The 22,724-nt window shown below is 37.5% G+C and overlaps 2 protein-coding genes across 4 annotated transcripts; both read left to right on the top strand.

Moving 5' to 3' along the window:
* Positions 1–4,486: 4,486 nt before the first annotated feature.
* On the top strand, positions 4,487–12,632 carry sarnp (SAP domain containing ribonucleoprotein). The gene is made up of 11 exons (XM_026155136.2): positions 4,487–4,633; positions 6,335–6,434; positions 8,083–8,126; positions 8,228–8,298; positions 8,563–8,614; positions 8,885–8,958; positions 9,444–9,478; positions 10,803–10,828; positions 10,930–10,998; positions 11,633–11,719; positions 11,831–12,632. The coding sequence occupies exons 1-11, from the start codon at positions 4,601–4,603 to the stop codon at positions 11,870–11,872; spliced, it is 633 nt and encodes a 210-aa protein (XP_026010921.1). The 5' UTR covers positions 4,487–4,600; the 3' UTR covers positions 11,873–12,632.
* A 4,464-nt stretch (positions 12,633–17,096) lies between these two features.
* ccnt1 (cyclin T1) lies at positions 17,097–22,481 on the top strand. 3 transcript variants are annotated; one of them, XM_080294766.1, is made up of 9 exons: positions 17,098–17,413; positions 18,104–18,185; positions 18,272–18,400; positions 18,837–18,897; positions 19,433–19,495; positions 19,589–19,634; positions 19,851–20,014; positions 20,105–20,175; positions 20,261–22,481. In XM_080294766.1, the coding sequence occupies exons 1-9, from the start codon at positions 17,241–17,243 to the stop codon at positions 21,569–21,571; spliced, it is 2,100 nt and encodes a 699-aa protein (XP_080150892.1). In that variant the 5' UTR covers positions 17,098–17,240; the 3' UTR covers positions 21,572–22,481. The 3 variants fall into 3 exon arrangements, with proteins under 3 accessions (XP_080150891.1, XP_080150892.1, XP_026010446.2); XM_026154661.2 differs by having other exon boundaries at positions 19,580–19,634; XM_080294765.1 differs by having other exon boundaries at positions 17,097–17,413; positions 19,433–19,634.
* The last annotated feature ends 243 nt before the right edge of the window (positions 22,482–22,724 follow it).

Raw genomic sequence — 22,724 nt, 5'->3', positions numbered from 1 at the left:
AAAACATATAATTTATGTACTTAATTACTCAGACTCGGTTCAGGCTCCAGTTTAGCCAACCTAGATACTAAAATGATACAGTGGCATTAAAGTATCATTAAGCTACATGTCATCTAAGGACTTAATGCATTTTTGCATTGATTTTACTTTTTTCTTAAATTTTTTTATTACCAAGTAATAAACATTAGTGATATTTATTATCATGCTAATGTGGCTTTGTTTGTTTTTTTCAGTTCAGCTCAGTTACAGTTAATTTTCAGTCGACTTCGTCCTTTCAGTTCAGTTTCTATCATTTGAAAATCTTTCGTTTTCAGTTCGACATCAACATTACAATTGATGTTATTTTACAAATGTTTCATTTTATGAAGGTAACTGACTCCCATATCAGTATTTATTTTACTTTCATTAATTTTATAACCTTATAATATAATTTGTAGTAATTTATGGTCAATTTTTTAAATTTCATCTAATAAAATATTTTTCAGCCTGGATTCAGTATTTAGTTTATGCAACTGTAATAACTATATAATTAAAATAATTCTGCATTAACATGTAACTTCAGATTTTAATTTAAAAATAAAGTTTACATTTAAACAAACATGTCTGAAACTTTCAATCTGTTCATATTCATCAGATTGAGAGAAACACATATTCTGTCCAATCCATCTTTAATTTGATTTATTTATTGTTTGTTTTTATACCGACGCAGAGATAAAGAGAGTCTTTGATCATAACTGTTAAAAAGAGTTCAAAAACATCAGTTGCACACCGAGATTCCAGCACTATAGACAACATTGTGATATAAAATTATTACTAAGTATTCAGATGTAATGCTTACTGTCAGTACCTGCATATTTGCATCACTTCAAACGTATTGTAGTTATTCTGAAGCATTATTAACGTGAACAAATATATAAAAATCTTTGTTACGATACACCAGGATCCCCTTTAAATCATGAGGGTGAAGCTAAACGGACTAGTGTGCATGATGTGAGGTTAGTTTGTTTATTGGTTTGTTTGTTTTTTTAATCTTTTACCTTTTTGTATGAAAATGTATGAAAGAAGAGAGAGAGAGACTCTGTAACCATAACAGCACAAAAGTGTACAAAAATAACTGCTGCATGTTACTGATCCTGGACTGTTGACAGTAATTCATATGATAAAGCTTAAAGTGTTATCATATGAATATCATTACTTGTTATATACTTTTTCAAATATCACAAATATTATCATTACGTTTATAACTGTTTACTTGTGTAATTATCCAAACCTTTATACGTTTTCTGCTTTTTGTATTTGTTTTTTGTACTTGTTTGTTTTTTGATTGTATTTAGATCTAATGTAAATCATCTGCCAGCATAATGAAAGACAACTTAATGATTCAACAGAGTTCAATACACCAGGAACAGACGATACTGCATTCTGTTGGTCTTAAAAGTAAGTATGAAAGCTCCTAAATCTCTCCAAAAGTCACCTGATCCATCTCTATTATGTATTGATTTACACTGAAATGCTGTCAAATCAAAATCATAACAAACTGAACATAAATAAATGCATTTTTAAAAATGCTCTCAATCTGTAGAAGTTATAGCAGTTATATGCTTCACTGTGGCATTGAGATACACCATAATATCTGAAATGTTATGTAAAATGCACAATGGAGAGGGTTTGTTTTTTGTTTTTTTTTTACATTTTATTCTAACAATAGGTCACACACAATGCTAAGCGAGGCCTGCAGAAAGAAATGGGAGGAATGCAACCTTAATGAGGATTACTGAAGGGCTTGTGACTCCTTAAATTCATCCGGCTTTGTCCTTCCACCAACTTTAAAGTCACTCTGCTCAAAGTTTTATTGTCTCCGTATCATATGCCAAACGGCCACACGTTTTAAACCTCTTTTCAAACAATGTCCACATTCACAGCAAATCCTGATCAGACCTTTTTCATCTGCTGAACGTGAACCCTGTAACACCCCTCAGGCCTCATCTCCAACATGTACCGCCCCTTAGCATGAAAATAATGATAAAATAATGCAAAAATTTAAAGAAATAACAGTAGATTAGTCGTAGATTAGAAAGATTTCATTGATCAGCTGCTAAAATGTTACTAAGTTGTAATAACAACATTAATTAAAATTTTAAAAAAATTAAAGCTGTGATTCCAAACCCAGTATAACACACTAATCCAAACCAAGTGATGTGGAGAAAAAAAATATTATAATTTTGCTTCAGAGTTCTGTCTTTAGAGATTTTTTGATATTACTTAATGTACACCAGATTTCAAGACTGTTATACACACATTTCATTCAAGATGTAAACCCCCTCCTGAACACTGGAAATGAGGCTGAAGACCAACAAATAACCTCCTGCAAAACAAAACTTTGACTGGACCCTTAATTGTGTTTCTACAAGTTACATAAAATGGGATTGATGGTGGGATGTTGTTGCTATCTGCAAAAATCACAGATGAATATAAGACTGGACCAATCCTCTTATTTAACTGCAAGAAAATGAACCTCCACTTGTTGCTTTAGCTTTGAAGCTTTTATTTTACTTCCTGGTGTCAAAATTCAGTGTAAACTCTAAAACGGACTTTTTCTCCTTGATGTGACCTGGTTAGGAGGCTTTGCCACTCCAACATGAAGATCTTCTGTCACAGAGTCAGTTTAAGCCTGTCTCAAGTCGGCAGAGAAAGAAGGTGCACTACGGTGGACTAATGTTGCCTTTTATTCATCTCCATATTTGCTATGGGAAGCTGCACTGGTTTGGGAGTAGCTTTGTGTGTCACATTTGCTGTGAGCCCGTGGCTGTGATGGGATTGGATTGGATTAATTGAAGGCAGGTGTATTTGACTGCAGTGATACTCTAGTCGACGAATAGCCCACACTACAAATGCTGCTTTGATATTTTGTCTCTCTGTGCAGGTGTGTCATATGGCCAGATCTAAGACGACTCTGTGCAGGCCAGGACTATAAGCCGCAGCCTGAAGGCAGAGTTGGGTTGCTGAGGCTGGAGTGATTACTGGCCTTCTGGGTGGTGGGTCTGTGGACAACTGCTGATCCCTGTTAAAGTTGTTGACATGTAAAATACAACTGACTTGGGGCATTGTTGACTCTGGCCTTGGATTGTGTGTTTTATCCATTTTGCAACTGCGACACTGGACTGTTTTATGCTTTCATTTTTGTGCCATAGGGAGGGGTTTTTATTTATTTATTCTGACTAATAGTAAACTCAAATTTAATTTCTATCACCTTAACAAACATCACCAAACACACAAACTGTTTGTGTGCAGTTTGTCTCACAGTGTGTTGCTAGCTAAAGGTCCAGCTGCTGTATTTCACAGGGAAGAAACAAAAGAGATGGACAAAGATAAGAAAGACAGGACAGGAGAGGAAGAAGAGACGTTAGATTTAAAGGTAAGGATTCCTCATTTAAAGCTGACATGCAAGTCCTCGTGTTTTTAAATCAACTATTGGGTCTGTACGTGTGACATTGTGTTTTTTATATTAAGAAACATGCTGCTAAACAAACTGAGGTAAACTAACTGTGTTATTTACTGTTACATGAAAATCCTCTGTAGATTAGTGCAGGATCTGTATTGTTATGGATTTAAAATAAAGAACAGTGTGTGACTGGTGCACAGTGGCTGTGATTTCACAGTCAGTAAGGTTACATCAAGTTTAGCAGAGATAAATCTGAAGCTAAACTCATGATCCTGAGATTCATTCACTGAATTCCACCTTTATACCAACTTTATACTGTCTAATATAAAGACAGCATAAACAGTGTACTGTCAGTGTAGGGGATGGAAGTCAGCCAGGAGAACTTTTGAGACATCTGCTGACATCTTGTTGAATTCAGTTGTGTAAATCCACAAAGAGCAGGAGGTCAGCTGATCACAGCCTGTACAATATGAAAATCTAGTGGAACTCTCAGTAGTGGGTTAGGGTTAGCCCACAATGAGTCAACTGACTTTTAGGGTTGCTGAATCCGCTTTAACTCCTTGCCTACACTTTTTCCTCTTTAGAGGCAAAGTCATCCTCTTCAATGTAGGCAACAGAAAATAGAGCTGTTTTTATTTTCATATTTCTTCTCTGCTGATGTTCTACTTAACCAGTTCAAGCTGAGTTACCTTCATTAGGATTAAAATTTAGACTGAAATCTCCTGCTTTGGATGTTAGTGTTCCTATCTACTAAAATTATTTTAATACTACATTAATATAGCACAAGGTTCAGTTAGCTTTGCATTAAAATAGGTGGTTTGAAGATTGGGGGCGGATTTGAGGGCAAAAGTGGGTCTAACCTGCTACTAAAAAGGTATCACTAATGAGTTGTATTTAGTTAGTTTTCAATTAAGTTTAATTCAGTTGTATGTATATAGTGCTAAATCACAGCAATAGCTGCCTCAAGGCGATTTATACCGTAAGGTAAGACACTGCAATAGCACAACCATCACACCGCGGGCTCTGTACGTGCACACGCCTGCAGGGTGTCAGCCGCAGCGGTGGGAGGCGCTGTAACAAACTGAGTGAGAGTAGAGGAGCTGAGAAGGAGAGCAACTCCGGTTTGATTGGAGGAAGTAAACACATCAACAAAGAAAGATGGCCGAAGTGATAGAGCTGCAGAAGCTTAAGGTTGGTATTTCCCTAAAATATGCACTTAATAACCCGCATTTGGTCGGTTTTTAAAGATAAAGATAGCTTTTAACCGGAGTTAGATGCAGGACCGGAGGTCGGGGTTACGTTAATTAACCGTTTTGAAGGACAAAATGACGTCCGGCTGAGAAGGCGAACACCCGGCATGTGTTCAAAGAGCTAACGGCGGGCTAACGTTAGAATACATCGGCTAAGGAGGGAGAAAAAACATTAAATATGAAATTATTAATGTTAAATAACAAATACTGTCATATATATATGCACAAAGTCACCTACTGTCTCTGTCCTTCTGTAAGAACGTTAACAGCAAGTTAATTTGGCCGAGGCTAGCCCAACATTAGCTTTTAAAAGTGCAGCTCAGTTTACTTGGTCTCTGACTTTACATCCACAAGTGTCCTAAAATGCTGCCGCCAGGCTATTTGCCCTGTGCAAACTTATATCAAATGCTTCGCAGGCAGTTTAGGGTTATATTTTAAAAATGTATTTGACTCCATCTCAGGCCACACAACATAAAAATGAGCAGTATGTGTAAACTCTGTGTGTTTGTGGATTTTATGTGTCCCCAAAGTGTTGGGAGATTCCCGAGTCACAGAAGCCGAAACATTGAACACGACTTACAACAAAGAAATAAAGTAAATTATTAGATAAATAAAATAGCTCACATCACACAAGGGGAGCGACAGGAAGAGGGGAAATGAAACTAAAGAGGCCAGTTAGTAAAAATATAATAAATGAACGAAGGTAAAGATTTTCTGTCTTGAGTGTGGTCTGGGTCTGTTTGTTATCTGTGTCCACACATTTGGATGCTCTATGCGTCAGCTGATGGAGGAATCCAAATAGTGTATTTGATTCAAACTCCAAGGGCAGTGATGGAAAACGATTATCTGACAACTAATGCAGAGTAGCCTCCAGGAAAAAAGAAAGAAAGAAAACATACCAGAGTGCATTACATTACATTAAAAGTACTGAAAAGGTGCTAGAGGGAAAAATATCAATGGATAATTTGGTACTGAAATTTCTTTTAAAAGCAACCAATTTTGTTACCTAAATGGGCTTCTTATGTGATTTAATCCAATGAATTTCATGTGTGGTTGTTGTGTTTTCATATTTGTGTGTGGGCTGGAGACATCTATTTTTGACTATCCTAACTAATAGTTAGGGGCATTTTTATTCTGTAGTTTTTCTGGGATTTTTTTTTTTAAGAAGAAGAAAGTTGTCACAGCAATGTTTGTGCAGGCAGTCATATACCTGTGATGCACCCCAGCCAAGACTTGTTTTCTACAACAGAACTGGTCTTGAGCCCCATCCCCCTAATGAAAGCAAGATTGTGCCACATAAAAAGGGTTATTCTACATCACTGACACAGAGAATGAAAATTACTCATTCCTCTTTATACTTCTTTAAAGTCTGCCTGAAGGGCACATTCGTAGTAGCTGCACTGTAGGCTAGTTTCTCACAAAAAAATGACAGGTACACAAACATCTGCACTGAGACTTATGCTCACCAACTGATGATGAAATGTATCTTTTGCTGACCCTCACATATTCTATGACCTTCAAATTTGTCACATCAACATAACAGAAGTAATAGTGTACATAAATAGTAAATGGTCTGTGTTAGATGGATTAATGACCGAAAATGTCAGGTTTAAGTAAATGAACTCTGGTTTTTTATTTGTAGCTTGCTGAACTGAGGCAGGAATGCGATGCCCGAGGTTTGGAGACCAAGGGAAACAAAGGGGAGCTCATCGCCCGACTTCAGGCTTATCTGGAGGAACACGGTGAGGAACAATACCTTTCATACCGTCACTCATTTAACTCGCACGCTTGCACAAAACATTTCATTTACCTGCCTAAATAAAGGGCTTAAAATCCACCAATGTGAGACGTGAGAGAAGAGTCATTTATATCTGAAATTAGCTAGCTAAAACAGAGCTTGTCCATATTTGCTAGATCATCTTTATTCTTGTTGCCAACCCAACATTATACATGAATAATGCATGTATAATGATTTTAAATAAAAGAAATGGTGTAAAGTGTTGTAATAGTTAAACACAGAATCATATTTATCATACCTGATTTTGCTGATAGTTCATTCATTAATTGCTTAATAATAAACAGAGTATACGGTGAGCGACGCTCACCACAAAAGAATGTCTGGCTTTTCAAATGTATGATTTAGTAAAAAAAAAAAAAAAGTTGTATTGCGTAAAAAAAACATTTTTCTGTGTTTGAATCAAAAAGGGATTATGTTAAAATGAATGCTCATGTGAGAAAGTGCTAAAGACAAATCTTATTGAAGTGGAATTACATGAATAAATGAAAAATAAAGTGACTTGTATTCATACTTGACTGAAGGCTCATATATGGTGTAATTATTGACAAATTATTTTAAGTATAACATGGAAAAGAATCAAATGTAATGAAGTGATTTAAGTGAGGTAACTTTTTCTTAGTTAAAAATGGTTGAAAGGTCGAAGATGGAGAAGACGATAGGGTATGTCTGGATATCAGGTGATTATATATAAATGACAGCGATTCGGTGTCCAGATAAGAGGAGAGAGGGGGGGGGGGGGGGGGAGGCAAACAGCCAAGAGAGTATAAAAGAAGGCACCTAGGAACATTCGGCGTGGTTTTTCCTCTAGTTCTTGCAATGAGCAGAACACATCATCTTAAAATTTGGTGCTGAGGGTCCACAGTTAGAAAGTGCAGCAAGTAATGCCATAGGAGCCACCACCACACGAACACTTTGAACCTACAAATTGGTTTCATGTTTTTTTTTCTGCTCATTTTTGCCGTATTACATTATAAATTCAAGAAGATTTGGACTTCGATTGTTTTCTACTGGACATGTTTCCTTACATTCTACCTTTACAGGAGGGAGAAGTGCATCTTCAGGCCTGCATGTTCCCGATCTCCTCTCCAGTCTCTCCCCTTTCAAAGATTAGAACAAAATCAACATTAGCTCAGAGTGTGTTAATTAGATAAGTATAATTGAGGTGATTGATTGTTATTTTGTGATTCTTATTATTAGATTTTGCCTTGCTCCTGCTATATTGCTTTTAAAAATATCCTCCAATTAACATCTAAATTCCCTTTTTAGCACTTTGTGAAACAGTAAAAATCTGAGTATAGTTCATCCATCAGCTCCATTTGAACTCTGCATTGCCTGCTGAGTAATATTCATATGTTCAGTTTAGGGGTAGTTAAAGAAAGAGCCGATTCACACTTCCTGTATTCGGGTGCTGGTCCCACAGATCGACAACCCCTGTAGGTGGTTACACGTGCATGTGATGGGTGTGACATAAATTGTTTCTACAGATGATGCGGATGCATTTTAAGTGTTTTGTTTTGTTTTTAAATATTCTGAAATTTATATTTGTTCGTTCTTTTTTTCTTTCTTTTTTTCTCCTGTTTTCTGAACAACAGAGGAAGATGTGGACGTAGATGATGTACTTGCAGAGGATGCAGTGGTAAATTTTTACAATGTTTCCCACAATATGCTCTCTTTAAATCCGCCTCTCACACTGTATTGTGGAGAAGTAATTTTTTAAAATGTATTTATTTATCTCAGGACTTCACTAAAGTTGAGAGTTCCAACGACGTAAAAGACGACAAGGATTCTGAAACGATCGAGCCTGAGCCGTAAGTTTATCTTCATTAAATTTACCTTTTTTTGTTCCTTCATCACTTATTGGCTGTGGACAATGTGACATTTGGGTCTCATTCAGTAATATCTGTGTAGAAATGTTCTTACTAAGCAAATAATAAGTATACGTTACTCTCAGATTTATGAAGCATATGCACCAGCGATGTTTGTCCTTACCACTCCTAGGCAGCCAGCAGAAACTAAAATTTATGATTCGCGTCATCTTTTTGACGTTTGAAATTTTACTTTTTTACTTTCAGGCCTGCCGAGAAGAAGGTGGTGAAAATAACTCCTCCATTATCTGCCAGCGAGGTGTGTACAACCTGTTTGCATCCACTAATGACTTAAATGTGTCAGGTTAAATGTGAGTCAGAGGGGAATTTTAGCTCATAGTAAAGTTCAGTGGTCTATTTTTAGGAGTGTATATGAACAAAACATATAGATTCATGAGCAAAGGTAATACATCAAATGTATAGGTGTAAATGTAAGAGAGATTTTAATAGGAAGTATACAAAGTTTAGAATTTAGACTTTACTTCATGTACAGCAGTAATGTCAGTTTTTTATCTAATTTGTTGAGCAGAGACTTCAGAAGAGAGCCGAACGTTTCAACCTGCCGGCGTCATCTGAAAGCAAGAAGGCTATACGTGCAGCAAGGTGAGGCCTTACCTCAATTATTTCTTCTTTCAAAATAACAGTACCGGTAGAATAACTGTGCTCGCTGCATTTGGCTTTTTGTCCGAGAACACGATGAATCAAATCTTTATCTCTTTATTGTATCTTTCCAATGTTACTTTATTTTATTTCAGTACTTCAATGAAATCTGGAGCATTTTTTTAAGTGATCTTATTTTTCCTCATAGGCTCTTTTAAATTGTAGTTGTTTTTCAATTTGTTCATCATTTTATATGATATGTATTTTATTGACATTTTTTTGTATCAATAAAATGTGATAACTTAAAAATAGCATAGTTTATGCGACTCCTCCCTGAGTTAGCAATCACTTAGATGAATCAAACATCATCATACATGACAGAAATAATGGTCATGACTTCTCGAGTAGCACCCATGTAGCTCTTGAAGCAGATTTATGTTTCAGTAAATCTGTGTTAAAACTGAAACATGTGTTCTCCTATATTCTAGGTTTGGCTTACCTGCTACTTCAAGTCCCTCTCCAGGTCTGTTGTCACTCTTTACTAAACAAATGGTTGTTGTTTTTTATAAGAAATGTATCGAAGCTAAGGACTGACTTCGTAGGCTTGTGTCAAAATATGTTTGTGTTTTTTAATTGAATCTTTGTATTTTATTCAGAATTTATTTCTTTTATATGATGACGTTACAAAATGTTTTATTTTCTAATTGTACTATAGAGAAGAAACATAAGCCTTTGTAAACCTTTATACATGCCTGTATTATTGTAGTGCAATAATAATAGTAATACTATGATAGCACTAACTTATACTACTGCTAGAAAAATCTATTTTTTATAAAAGAAGAATTTTATAATTAATGTTATTTGTTATAAATGAATTCCGTTAAGAAGAATTTAAAATTTCCCAGAATTCATCAAAACTATCAACTAAATTTAAAACAGTTGTACCAGTTTAAACCACAAGATGGGGCAATGAGTCTGTTTCACCTTTAATTAAATACAAGGCATTAGTGATAGCTCATGTAAAATACATTAACATATATGAAAAATATTTTCTGTAAGATTGCGGGTTTTTTTGTGTATCTGCTTGATTTAAATGAGCAGATCATCTCCTTCATGTCAGCTTCTCTCACACCTCCAAATAGCTTTCAGTAGCTTATTTTGAAATCGTTCTATGGAGGTCTCATTCTGACCGCTTGATTTGTGCCTCTGCTCTACGCACTGGAGTGGTTGAAGAACTCACAGTGCAGAAGCAGCATGAAAAGTGAAAAATATCAAGTAATATGCAGAGCAAGACAGATTAAATCACAGAGCAGTTAAATTGGTCAGAAAGGAACTTCCATAGTGCAATCTAAAAATAACAGTTATGCTGAAAGCCATGTGGACGTGTTTGAGAAGATGATGTTCAACTGGAGATCAGCCAATCAGGTAATGTGTTTTTTGGGAATTTTTTTTTTTCCCCCATGAGATGTTACCTAGAACTTTTTGATCATTTCATACTCATATGTAGCCTGTGGAGAGCGATGAGTGCCGATATGGTGAACAATACTACCTTTTTAAATGTATTTCTGTATGTAACTAATTTAAAAATAAATGGAAAATACTTTTTTTTTCTGGGAAATTGTTACTGCAGTAGTTTTCATTTAAAGTGAGACTTCATGCTCAGCCAATAAAAGTTGATAGTGCTAAACTAAAATTGCTAAACATAGATTTAATCAGTTGTAATCAGCCACATCCAACCCCTTAACAACAATATTAGTAGCATTAGTATTAGTAGTAGTGTTATTACAAGTATTTCAGTGTTTATTATGGTTTTTCTCACAGTTTTCTACTTTCTGTCTTTCAAACAGGTGTCGTTGTAAACAGTAAAGCTGCGGTAAGTGTCAAAGTAAAAAAAAAAATTCTGATCATTTATTTCTTTATTGCTCCATCTGACTCAAAAAGGACACTGAATCATCATGTTTGTCTCTGTTAAAGGTGAACGTCGATCAGCTGAAGAAGAGGGCAGAAAGATTTGGCATGAACGTCTCATCTATTTCTCAAAGGGTGAGCTCTAGTGTTTTTTTTGTGTGGTGTATAAACTAATGAATCAGGGTTCATGCTGGACATTAAAAAGCCTGAAATTAAAATTAATCAATAAATCAAAATAAAAAATTCCTGTAAAGTTTACTCTATGTATTTATTTTGCAGATGATCTGTTTAAAATTGGAAGAAAAATTGTCATCATTATATTTGTGACACCACAAAACAAACAATAGCGTGATATGAAATGATAGACGTTTTCATATTGTCATAAAATATATGTCATTATATCAAACAGCCCTAATAGTACTTGTTTTTTCTTTATTTATTAACCCTCTTTAACCTCCTAGGACCTGACGTCCACATATGTGGACATCACATTTTGGGTTGTCTAGACCAAATTACGAAATTTTGCTCTACAAGGGCCTGATATCCACTTACGAGAACATCATGCTGCCACTGTTCTATCAAGATTTAAAACAAATGTCCTCTTATGAGGTTAAATGTTGTTCTGATTCTTTTTTTCTTGTCTTTATTGTTTGCCCTTTTATTTAGTTTTTGTTTACTTTTCCTTGAGAATCTGTGCTAATGTTAAGTAATACTATATTTTACAAAATAATTTATAGCTAAATCATTAATATTATACTGACTTTTTCAGATTGAGGAGGATGAGAAGCTTAAGAAGAGGAAGGAGCGGTTTGGAGCCCTAACAAGCGCGGGCTCAGTTGGTGGAGACGACGTCGAGGTACGATTTTGGTTTTGTGTGATTCATATTTCATCACAATGCCATGTGATTTAACCACAGTGAATGAAATAAAGAGGCTGATTAATCTTTTCTTTCTTTTTGTCTCTGCAGGCCAAGAAGATGAAACGTGCGGAAAGATTTGGAAAAGTGTAAATAAAGTGTGAAGTAGGGTTTTTTGTTGTTGTTTTTTTTAAGGGTTTTTTGTGACTGTACATCAGAGATTCCTGAGGATGAGAACCGGAATAGGCTAAAATCAAAAGTACAATTAAATGCAGCTGTATCATTTAAGGTAGTTGAAAAGCACATATTTGGATTTTTTTGTAACGACAGAATTGAAGGGGTGCAAACAGGAGCTTGTAAACAACGCAGAAGTTTCTCAGTTTTAAGATTTTTGCTCATCGTTTCAACTGCATTACAGTCCATTTTTCTAATGTATATCAAGCAAATACAGCAACAAGCAGCTACTTTACAGTAAAAGATGGTTAATTACTCATCATATAATCTTAAGATAAACTGCTCAGTGAAATCAATAAAATCATTTTACAAATGAAACCATTGACGAGGTTGAAATGTTTTGTTCTGAAGCCGTTGCGTAAAGTTTTCCATTAGTGAAAGAAAAAAATTTATGCTTTTTATATAAACATGTTTTTGTAGAGTGTTCCAGTTATGATGAAACCTGTTATGGAAGTGATAACCGATTGAAACATCTAGTAGTTTACAGTAGAAATAGGAAAAGGAAGATTACTGACTGTAATTTGTTCTCACTGTGTGTTTAACTGTACTTTTGATTGATCAGATAGTCTGATTGGGGGTTTTTTGGAGGGGGGCTGGGGCATCACTGATACACTGCTTCAGTTATCTGTCCATTTTATAACATTTTGTGATTTAAAATAAATTGTTTTCAATTTTTTGATACCTGCGTCCTTGTCTCATCACTGTTGTTACTGGAGTTTGATCATCAGTGTGGACCATTTTAGTACTAAAGAACACATTCTGTCGAAGTGTAGTTTGTATTTTCCTCAGTTGTTTATTATCTTTAAATATGGCTGGAGTTGTGTGTTCATATTTCTCTCCAAGTGTGTGAACATTAAGAAATGTTATTTTTGAGTCAGGCCAGTTAGAGACCCCCAGTTAGAAGTTGTATGATTGTAAGGTTTATCTTCATATTTCACAGAGATAACAGAACAAGGCAAATGTGTATCTGGAGTATTGATTCAAATGACAAAGAGCTTTGCGAGTGTAATTACCCCCTGGTGGGCACTGATGAAGCACGGGGATTAGAGTCAGATAGCTTCACCAAAGGGGGTGCCTGACACACATCGTAGAAAGCAGCCGACAGTCCTTGTCTGAGTGCTAAACGCACGGGCGATGTAAAGTATTTAATTTCAATTTTGCTAAAGTAAAACATTTGTGAGTTTTCGGTGCACTATAAAATGCAAGTAATAATAATTTACCATAACCTTTCAAGTAAGAATTACAGGAGCAGTTTGAGTTTGTCTCTTCAGTTTTTCCTGTTTTAACATTTTGTATGCTTTCCTATATCAAGCACATTCTGCTGCTGCTTTACTGGGAATATTTTTTTCACCTAACATTAAGTGACTAGTCATATTACAGTCTAAAAACAGACTATCTTACAAATGAAACAGTCATTCTGAGCTGGTTTTAATCTAAAACAGCTCCGGAGAGGTTCAATTATCAAAGGATCAATTCTTTACTCATTAAAAGTTTGGTTTCAGTGAAGTTTGGGTCATTTTTACCCTTTATTTTCTTTCTTCCCATAATATCAAACAATGTTATGATAGGGAAAATGGTTTAAAACATCTAGCTTACAATTGATGCAGTATGACAAAATAATATTTCTGTCCCATTTTGATAAAATGTTGCTGCAGTAACACATTCTAGAGTTTTTAGCTGTACTGTAAAACCTCAAATAACAATATAAACACTGTCTGAAAAACAAAAGCAGTAAAGCGGTTGTAACAGGAATGATGAAAAATCAATACCCAGATGAGTGAAACCCAATAAGTCACAATAAAAAAACAAAAAGGAAGATTTTAAAAAGATATTTTTACAGACATTTGAAGAAAATCAACAATTCTTAACAACATAAAGGCTCATTTGGGCAACATTTCTGCTGTAATTTGCAAACAAATCAAAAGTTTTAAAAGTGATCGGAAAAATCTGAAAATCAATTATGAAACATACAGAAAGCCACTGCAGAGAACTGTGATTGGAATGATTCGACCCTAAAACCAGCAAGAAGCTTTACTGCTGCATTTCAAACTGTTTAAAGACGACAAACCAAAAGGAGAAGAAAAAGTATGAACAAGGTCAACGTTAACACTTTCGTAGCATGTACTTTTAAAATAACAGTTCAATATCTGCGGTTCACTGATAAGTTTTGTTGTGTAAATTAGTGCTCACTGTTAAAAATCATGTCCACTCAGAATTATCTGTATTTTAAACTTCCTGGTGATCACCTCATCACTCCTGCTAATGTGCCCTAACCAACTGAAACCCCCCCTCACACCTACAGAAAGAGGCCGCTCCCGCTTGAAGTTTCATGACACAATGAGGGTGATTAGTCTGAACAACTCTGTATTGATATGGAGCAAAAACTGCTGTGGGACAGAGACAGCCTCAACCACCCAAATACAATACAATCAGAAGTGGGCTTTCACCATTAGTACTCTGTGACAATACAACGTGTCAATTATTTGACACCTGCATGGCTTTTCAGTCTGTCACCAAGCACATCTGTTTTTTATTAAGAGGATTAAGGATTAAGAGGTCCCAGCATTCCCTGCCTGGATATTAGCAGAGAAGTGGGTACAAAAAATAAAAAAAATAAAAAAATAATAAAAGAGAAAATAAAGTGGTACGCTGCAGATGACCTCTCAACAGGAAATATGGGGTTTGTTTTTGATGTGTTAAAATTGACCTTTTCACCTTTTATATTAAGGGGAAAACCTTAAGAATATTGGCCAAATTACCAGATTTAATTTTAAATAAAAAACGGAGCAATTTTATCTTTCACCACTGACTGAAAACGCTGTAATGGAACCTGATCTACATCATTTAATGATTCAATTTGGGATTTTTTTTTATAAAACCTTTTTTTGTATCAATGTGCTCCAAAATAGTGGTGTGCAATAAAATTGTTATGTGACCCCTTAAAACACATGTACTCACACACACACACACACACACACACACACACACACACATATATATATATATATATATATATATATATATATATATATATATATATAAACTAACCCAGGTAGAGTTAGGTTAACAGAAATACACCGCCCATCTGTGAACTAAGATGTAGGTCTATTAGGTTATGTTGTGGTGAACCTTGGTTTGGGGGATGGGTGTTCATACTGGAGTGCAAAATTAAAACCAATGGAAGATGGGCAAGAAAAGTTCAAAGCCATCAGGTGCTCAGTTTAGAGAAAAGAAGAGGAGGAGAAACGAGCAAAAGATACAGGAAAGCAGATGTGTCATTGGATAATGGCAGGTCATCCTGAAACAATCAGAATCAGAATACTTTATTAATCCCTAAGGAAATTATGTGTGTTACAGTTGCTCCAAGAAGAAATGGTAAAAAAAAAAAAAATAGTAACAGTAACAGACTAAACTCCAAACAATACATTATCTTACAGATTTTACACATTTAAGAAATAGCACTAATATATACAGATCACTCAGTTCTAAATATCAAGGATTAACAAAGGTGATTATAAATAAATATCAAGAAAATTGACAAGAATATTCCAGAGTAGAAAAGAGCGCGTGTAAAAAGGGTGTAACTATTGCAGGGTTCACAGTGTGTTAGATGGAGGAGTTGTACAGAGAGATGGCCACAGGCAGGAATGATTTCCTGTGTCGGTCAGTGGTGCTTTTTGGTAATCTCAGTCTCTCACTGAAAGTACTTCTGTGACTAGCCAGCATGTCATGTCATGGAGTGGGTGGGAGGTATCATCCAACATTGTCTTTATCTTGGACAACATCTGCCTCTCAGACACCACCCTAACGGAGTCCAGCTCCATCCTCACAACATTACTGGCCTTGTGGATCCGTTTATTTAGTCTGTTGGCATCTGTGACCCTCGACCCGCTGCCCCAGCATGCAACAGCATAGAAGATAGCACTGACCACAACAGAGATACAACAAGATAACATCAATTAGTAGGGATAGTGAAGTGTCACTTGGCTATGATTTTAAAAAGTAGACACTGATGTAGCATACTGAATCTTCTCTGGTGAAATTCAGTATGGTTCCGACAACAGTTTTATGTTAATGTACAATCATTAATATGTTTTATGTGTGTGTGTGCTGTGTTGGGCAAACTTTGATTAAATTGAGGAGGACTGATATGATATCGTTTAGCTTTTGAGCACCTATTCAGGAGAAGTTTCACTCATCATCCACTAAAGGGTAGTTAATCATATTAATCAAGGAAGATGATCAACCTCTTTGGTCATTTGGCTTGATCATGTCAAGTGTCAATTAAGTCAGGTGATTAACTAGATTGTTATTCCTCCTACAGCATCATCTCATATACACAGATTTTTGTACTGCAGAAGTCTTTAGTGCTGAAGGGAAAATCCCGGGAAAAAAAAATCTGGGACAGCATGGCTGTCGGGACGAGTTTAGCGTTAGCATAGAACTTTCTAACATAGCACTATTTGGTTATGGACAGATAGGCTAAGACTGTGATGTTAGAGGCTGACCAAACAGGCATATGAGGGAAAATGGAAGGGAACGTAGCTCTCTCAGTGACCGTGGCTAATCATATAACTGGCCACCATTTATTGCCCAGCGTTAGCATGCTTTCAAAAGCAAGTAAAACCCCAGACACACAAGCCTAGAGACTTGTTTATGACAAGTTTCAGTTGAAGATTCTTACTGAGAACTTTAATATTAGACTTCCTACTTCAGCTATTTGTTGCAACTTATCTTCTCCTCTTATGTGCCAGATGGTGGAGTTAAACTTCTCACCCATGGGGGCGGGCCTAAGTGCCTAAATGCACTGGTTTTGCGAAATCAGTGATAATAGCAAGTTTATTAATGCAGCACTTTTAAATTTTTGATTTAGACTGTGTTTCACATTGTTATTAGATTCCATTCATACTTGACGTTTACAGCTAGGGGGCGGGGTTTGGGAAGGGGCTTGTGGTAAGGTAGCACCATGAGTAAAGGTATGTGCACTTTTAGTCAGTACCTAGGAAGAAAAGTGGGCGTATACTGATGCAGGACAAGGAGATTCACCTCTTGAGCTGTGCGGTGTATGGAGCACAGAGGCTGTAGCTAGCTTACCGGAGATTTCGCTTTTGGCTGTTACAGCGTAATAACAAGAGAGATCGTATGAGACTTTAAGTTACGTTTTGAGACCCCTCTGCGCTTTGGAGACCTCTGCTGTACCGTCGCTCGAGGCGCGCTGACGTCGCCGCCCGGCGTGACGTGTGTTCCTGTGACGCGCAGAAATTTTAAACTCTCGTCCTTCTCAGTGATGGCGGCTTCGTTTCGCTCTCTCCCCGCAAGCAGTAACAACAAATGGTACTTCACCCGGCAGCAGATCGACAACAGCCCATCTCGGCGAGCTGGACTTGATCCCGACAAGGAGCTCTCATACAGACAACAGGCGGCGAACCTCCTCCAGGACATGGGACAGCGGCTCAATGTGTATCCTTTTGTCGTGAGCTCTTGTTAGCGCTCTAACTTTAGCTTCTCTCCCGAGCCGGCTCGGAGAAGGAGTGTGGCTGGTGTTTGTTAGTTTGTTGTTGTCTTTTGTTCGACGGTTTCACGTTTGTTTTTGTCTTCCACTTCTGTTTAACGCTGTGGAATTTGGTTTTACAAGGTGTACGTGAGCTTACAAGCGTTACGCGATAGCGGCGTAGTGGGCTAACCCTTGGGCCGCAGAGGCCTGTGTAGTCGGCGGCCTCCAGGACGTTAGCATGTTAGCGTTAGCTTCACCACTGGTAAATATCAACGAATAAACGCAAATTAGAAGGACAATGGGCCACGTTTAGACATATAGTAATGTAGAATGTTTCAGAAAAAGTGTTTTAGATGTGTTAGTTTTAGAAAACATCGCTTTGTGTGTTATCAAGAGTCTTATCCCAGCTAGCCGGTGGCTAAAGTGTTGTTTAACTTTGTTATTCTGTGGCTGCTACGATAACAGGCTTATCAACATTAACTTTTATACTTAATTAGCAATATTAAACCTATAGTTATCCTTATAACTATTTTATAATTATTTTATTTCACACGTATACCGACGATTCCAGCCCATTTTCAAAGTATGCAGTCATTACAGATGTTATGTAATTTGCTCCCACTGTTTACCTTTTTTCCTTAACTGCCATGTATCAGCTCTCAACTTACAATTAATACAGCCATTGTGTACATGCATCGCTTCTACATGATCCAGTCCTTCACCAGATTTCACAGAAATGTAAGTAATGCTTTTCTTGCTTGAATCATGGAAATGATTGTACTTAATGTGAATCATCTTTTTAAATCTCCACTGACCCTTTCCAGGTCATCGCACCCGCTGCTCTGTTCCTGGCAGCAAAGGTAGAGGAGCAGCCTCGAAAGCTGGAGCATGTCATCAAGGTGGCCCATGCCTGCCTCAATCCCCAGGACCCTTCACCAGATATTCGCAGTGATGTAAGTATTGTACTGCAATTGTCCGAGGGAGGTTTTTTTTGAAGCAGAAAAAAAATTCTTACAATAAGGCAAATGGCAATCTTCTTGCATGTAATCTGAGAACATTTACTCTGTCACGTATTTGTTCTGAGCTGTTAAGGCTGCTTGATTACATGGGTTGAGAGAGTAAAAGGCAAAATACATCTTAGCCTGTGTAGGTTTTGAGTCATGCAGGCAATGTGATGTCTAGCAGTTGTAAAACTCGAGCATCTGTACTTGCTATGTAGCTTTCACTTTTCATCACTTATATCTGAGGCTTCTTCAACAAACATGTATGCCAGAAAGCCTTTCAGACAAATGGTCAGAAATTCTCGGCCACATAACGTGTACAGTTGCTCTTGTTTTTCAACAATTGGCGGCCTCCCAGTGAGTAACGTGCCTGTCCTCTCAACCTCAGGCCTACCTGCAACAAGCCCAAGACCTGGTCATTCTTGAGAGCATAATTCTCCAGACCTTGGGTAAGTTTGGAAGGAAGAACTGGGTCCCTTGAATTCCCCCCCCAGAGAACAAGAATAGTTAACATGTTTTATTTCAATTCACAGTTTGCAGTAAGCAGCACTGGAAGTGATATTTATGCTTCAAAACTGAATCACCCACTTTTACATTTCCTGTTTCAGCTTTTTCATTTTTATCAGCCCTAACTTTTGACATTTTACCTTTTTCACCTATGTGTTTTTAAGACATTTAAAGAGGGAGCCTCAAAACAACTTTTTTCCCCTTCTTACATGCCATTAATTTTTTTTTTCATATTCAGGTGTTGACATTTTCATGTTGTCCAGGATGTTTTCCCATGAAAAGTGACACTCCACTCAACTCTGACTCCCCACCACTTGATTTTTAACACAATGCAAATTTTCTGGTTTTCAGCGGCTTTGTTAATGTTATCTTTGCCAGTGGGAAGTGGATTTGTATTCCATATGGATTATAAGTATACATTGATTTTGCATTTCTTTTATTAATGTCTACCTACATTTTCTTCTCTTTCTATTACAGCTTTTGAAATCACCATCGATCATCCTCATACACATGTTGTCAAATGCACTCAGCTTGTCAGGGGTGAGCATCATTTTTATGGTTTTGCTCAATTTTATCTTCAAGTTTTTGCTGTGTCTATAAATTTTTTTTCTCTTTGTTCTGCTGTTGTTCCAGCAAGCAAGGATTTGGCCCAAACATCATACTTTATGGCCACCAACAGGTATGCTCAGAGTTCACCCATAGTTCTCTCTCTCTCTCTCTCTCTCTCAAACATGCACACACACACACACACACACACACACAGGGTTGTGTCTTTCTTATGTGAATGCTAGGTATTCACCAAAGTTTGTGTGTAGTTTGTTAAAGCTCAATACACTGATTTTCTGTTTTCTCTTTCTCTGTTTGCTTTTTTTCTTGGACGTATCATGCCATATAGCCTGCACTTGACAACGTTCTGCCTGCAGTATAGTCCGCCTGTTGTAGCCTGTGTGTGCATCCACCTCGCCTGCAAATGGTCCAACTGGGAGATCCCCGTGTCTACAGATGGCAAACACTGGTGGGAGTATGTTGACCCTACAGTTACCCTCGAGCTGCTGGACGGTATGTGCAATAAATGCTCTTTAAGAAAAAAATGTTTAGATAATAAAAGGGCTGATTTGACTTGTTTGTTTTTTTTTCCTCCTCTTCCAGAACTTACACACGAGTTCCTGCAAATCCTGGAGAAAACACCCAGCCGACTGAAGCGAATTCGCAACTGGAAGGTACAACGCAAATTTAACTTCTCCTTTTTGCTATTAAAAATTCCCGATTCAATGTGGACATTGACTTAATTTTTTCTTCTTCCAGGCTGGCGGACAGACACCAAAAGCCAAGCCAAAAGTCCAGGAGGAGGGTGACCAGAGGGACACCATGATCAGCATGATTTCCATGGCTTCATCAGAGAGTACTGTGGCAGGCCTGATGAGCCTCTCTGCTCCACCTTCTGCCTCCTCTTCCTCATCAGTGGGCGACAAGGACACAAATGCTTCTGGCAGTGCTCAGACTTGGAGTGGTAAAGGTCAAGGTGGATCTGAGCAGCAGTCACAGCAACCACAGCAGCAGCCTAACCATGAGGTCCACGCCCCAGCTAAGGTGTCGCTGAGTGAGTACCGTGCCAAGAATGCTGACGTCCTGGCTGCCCAAAAGAGAAAGTTGGAGAACATGGAGGCCAGCGTAAAGAGAGATTATGCCAATGCAGCTCAGGCCCTCATTGGCCAGCAACAGAGGAAGGAGAAGCAGCAGCATCACCATCATCCACCCAGCGCTTCCTCTGACATGTCCAACCCATCACCCATTATTCTTAAAATCCCCTTGGAGAAGGAGAGGCATGACTCTCTAAAAATGCGCTTCCCAGTTGCTGGAGGATCAGGAGGAAGCAGTGGACACAGCAGCAGTGGTCGAGGCCAGGATCCAGACATCAAAGTCAAAATCCGAGTGCCTGACAAGCAGAGGGGGACTTCAGGAGAGGATGGCAAAAGCAGGGACAAGCACAGGGAGCGTTCTAACCACCACCACCATTATCATCACTCTCACCACCACCATTCCTCTTCCAGTAGTGCCTCACTTTCTTCTTCACACAAACATTCATCTAGTTCCAGCGGCACGCTGGGAAGCAGCAAAAAAGTACCAAGTGACTCCTCTAGAACAAGCTCCTCATCCTCGTCCTCATCCTCGTCTGCCTCACGCAAGAGGACACACTCCCAGGATCCTTCAGCAGGATCTCACCCACCCTCCAAAGTGAGCAAGTCTAGGAATCCCTACCAGTTACCTCCCCTGTCTTCCTCCTCTGGACAAATTTTGGGGCACGGTTCTGACATTCTTCCATCTCTGGGACTCCCCCACCACCAAGGAAGCTATTCGCATTCCAAAAGCGACAAAACTGACACTAATGGTCACAGTTCAGCTGGCGGAGCCCAGTCCAACGAGTACCAGGACACTTTTGAGATGCTAAACTCACTGCTGAGTGCACAGGGTGTGCAGCCGTCCCAGCAGTCTATGTTTGACTACAGATCTCAGTATGGTGATTATCGGTACTCGAGCAGCTCCAGAGGAAACAACCCTAGGCCCCCTCCCCTGCCCACGGAGCCGCCTCCCCCACTGCCGCCTTTGCCCAAATAAGTTTCTAATCAGGAAACCACATTATGTACATTTTACTTGACATCTTGATCATCTTGTTACATAAAGTGTTGTATGATATTTTCCAGCCACCCAACATTTTATAGTCTTCAGTGTGACAGCAGAGAAATGTACTGGGGGTAACAAAGGATTTTATGGCGTACTTGTGGGGCAATAATGGGACTTGCAAAATGTGAGACAAGAAGAATCATGGGAAAGTGTAGATAGTGTTTTGTTTTTTCTTTTTGAAAAATTCAAATGAGATGTGACAAGAAGACGGGAATTAGAGGATGTCAATTTGTTTGGAAAAATTTCCATGACATACCTGGTTGGTCTTCTTACTGATTCTTTTTATAATGTTTTTATAGGGTGTTATTTATTGATCAAATGATTTTAAAAAAGAAAAAAGGTCCCCTTTTTCTACCTTTTTTTAGGGTTAAACCTCTGTTCTTTTGGAACAGATGGTCATTTCTTTAAGACTGTACAGCCTAGTTAGAGTGCATGTCTCCAAAGCCATCTTTTCGATATATTTTTTACTTTATTTTATTTTTCCCATTTTTATTTTTTCTGTGAGCCATAAAAATGGCTTCATCCCTCATGTATATGTTATATTTGCTGTGCTATTTGGTGATTTGAGGAAAAAATGTAAAAAAAAAATGTTTAAAACAAACATTGGAACCTTTATATTTGCAAATTTGCAAAAAAAAAAAAGGATGTAAATTAGGAAAAGCTTGTACTTTTCACTTTAAGTTTTTAAGTCTTGCAGTCATTGTTTTAAATGGTTGTAAAATATTCATATTTGGTTCTTGAATGGATACACTAAGTTCATAGCAAGAACATTCATCTGTTCACAAACGGTTGAAACATCTGTGCACTTTGGTCACAATGAAGGAAATTCAACAAAAAGAGCATCTATCTAGACTATTTCTCTTTCCTTATTGTTTTTCCTCAGGAGTTCATTTTTTTGGGGTGATCACAGGTAAATGCAAAGACAAAGAAATAAGCATCATATATGGAAATGTATAATTTTCAGAAGACAAGAAATTATGTCAGGAAAAACTTTTTCCCAGATTTGCTAGACCCTAATAAGCACAGTATACAGAGTTTTAACACAGTATAAAAGTTAATAGCTCATCTGTTTTTATCTAATTGTGGG

This window comes from Astatotilapia calliptera, chromosome 20 (assembly GCF_964374335.1).
Source record: "Astatotilapia calliptera chromosome 20, fAstCal68.1, whole genome shotgun sequence".
Classification (NCBI taxonomy): Eukaryota; Metazoa; Chordata; class Actinopteri; order Cichliformes; family Cichlidae; genus Astatotilapia; species Astatotilapia calliptera.
The sequence above is the reverse complement of the archived record's forward strand: the minus strand, read 5'-3'. Positions and strand labels throughout refer to the sequence as shown.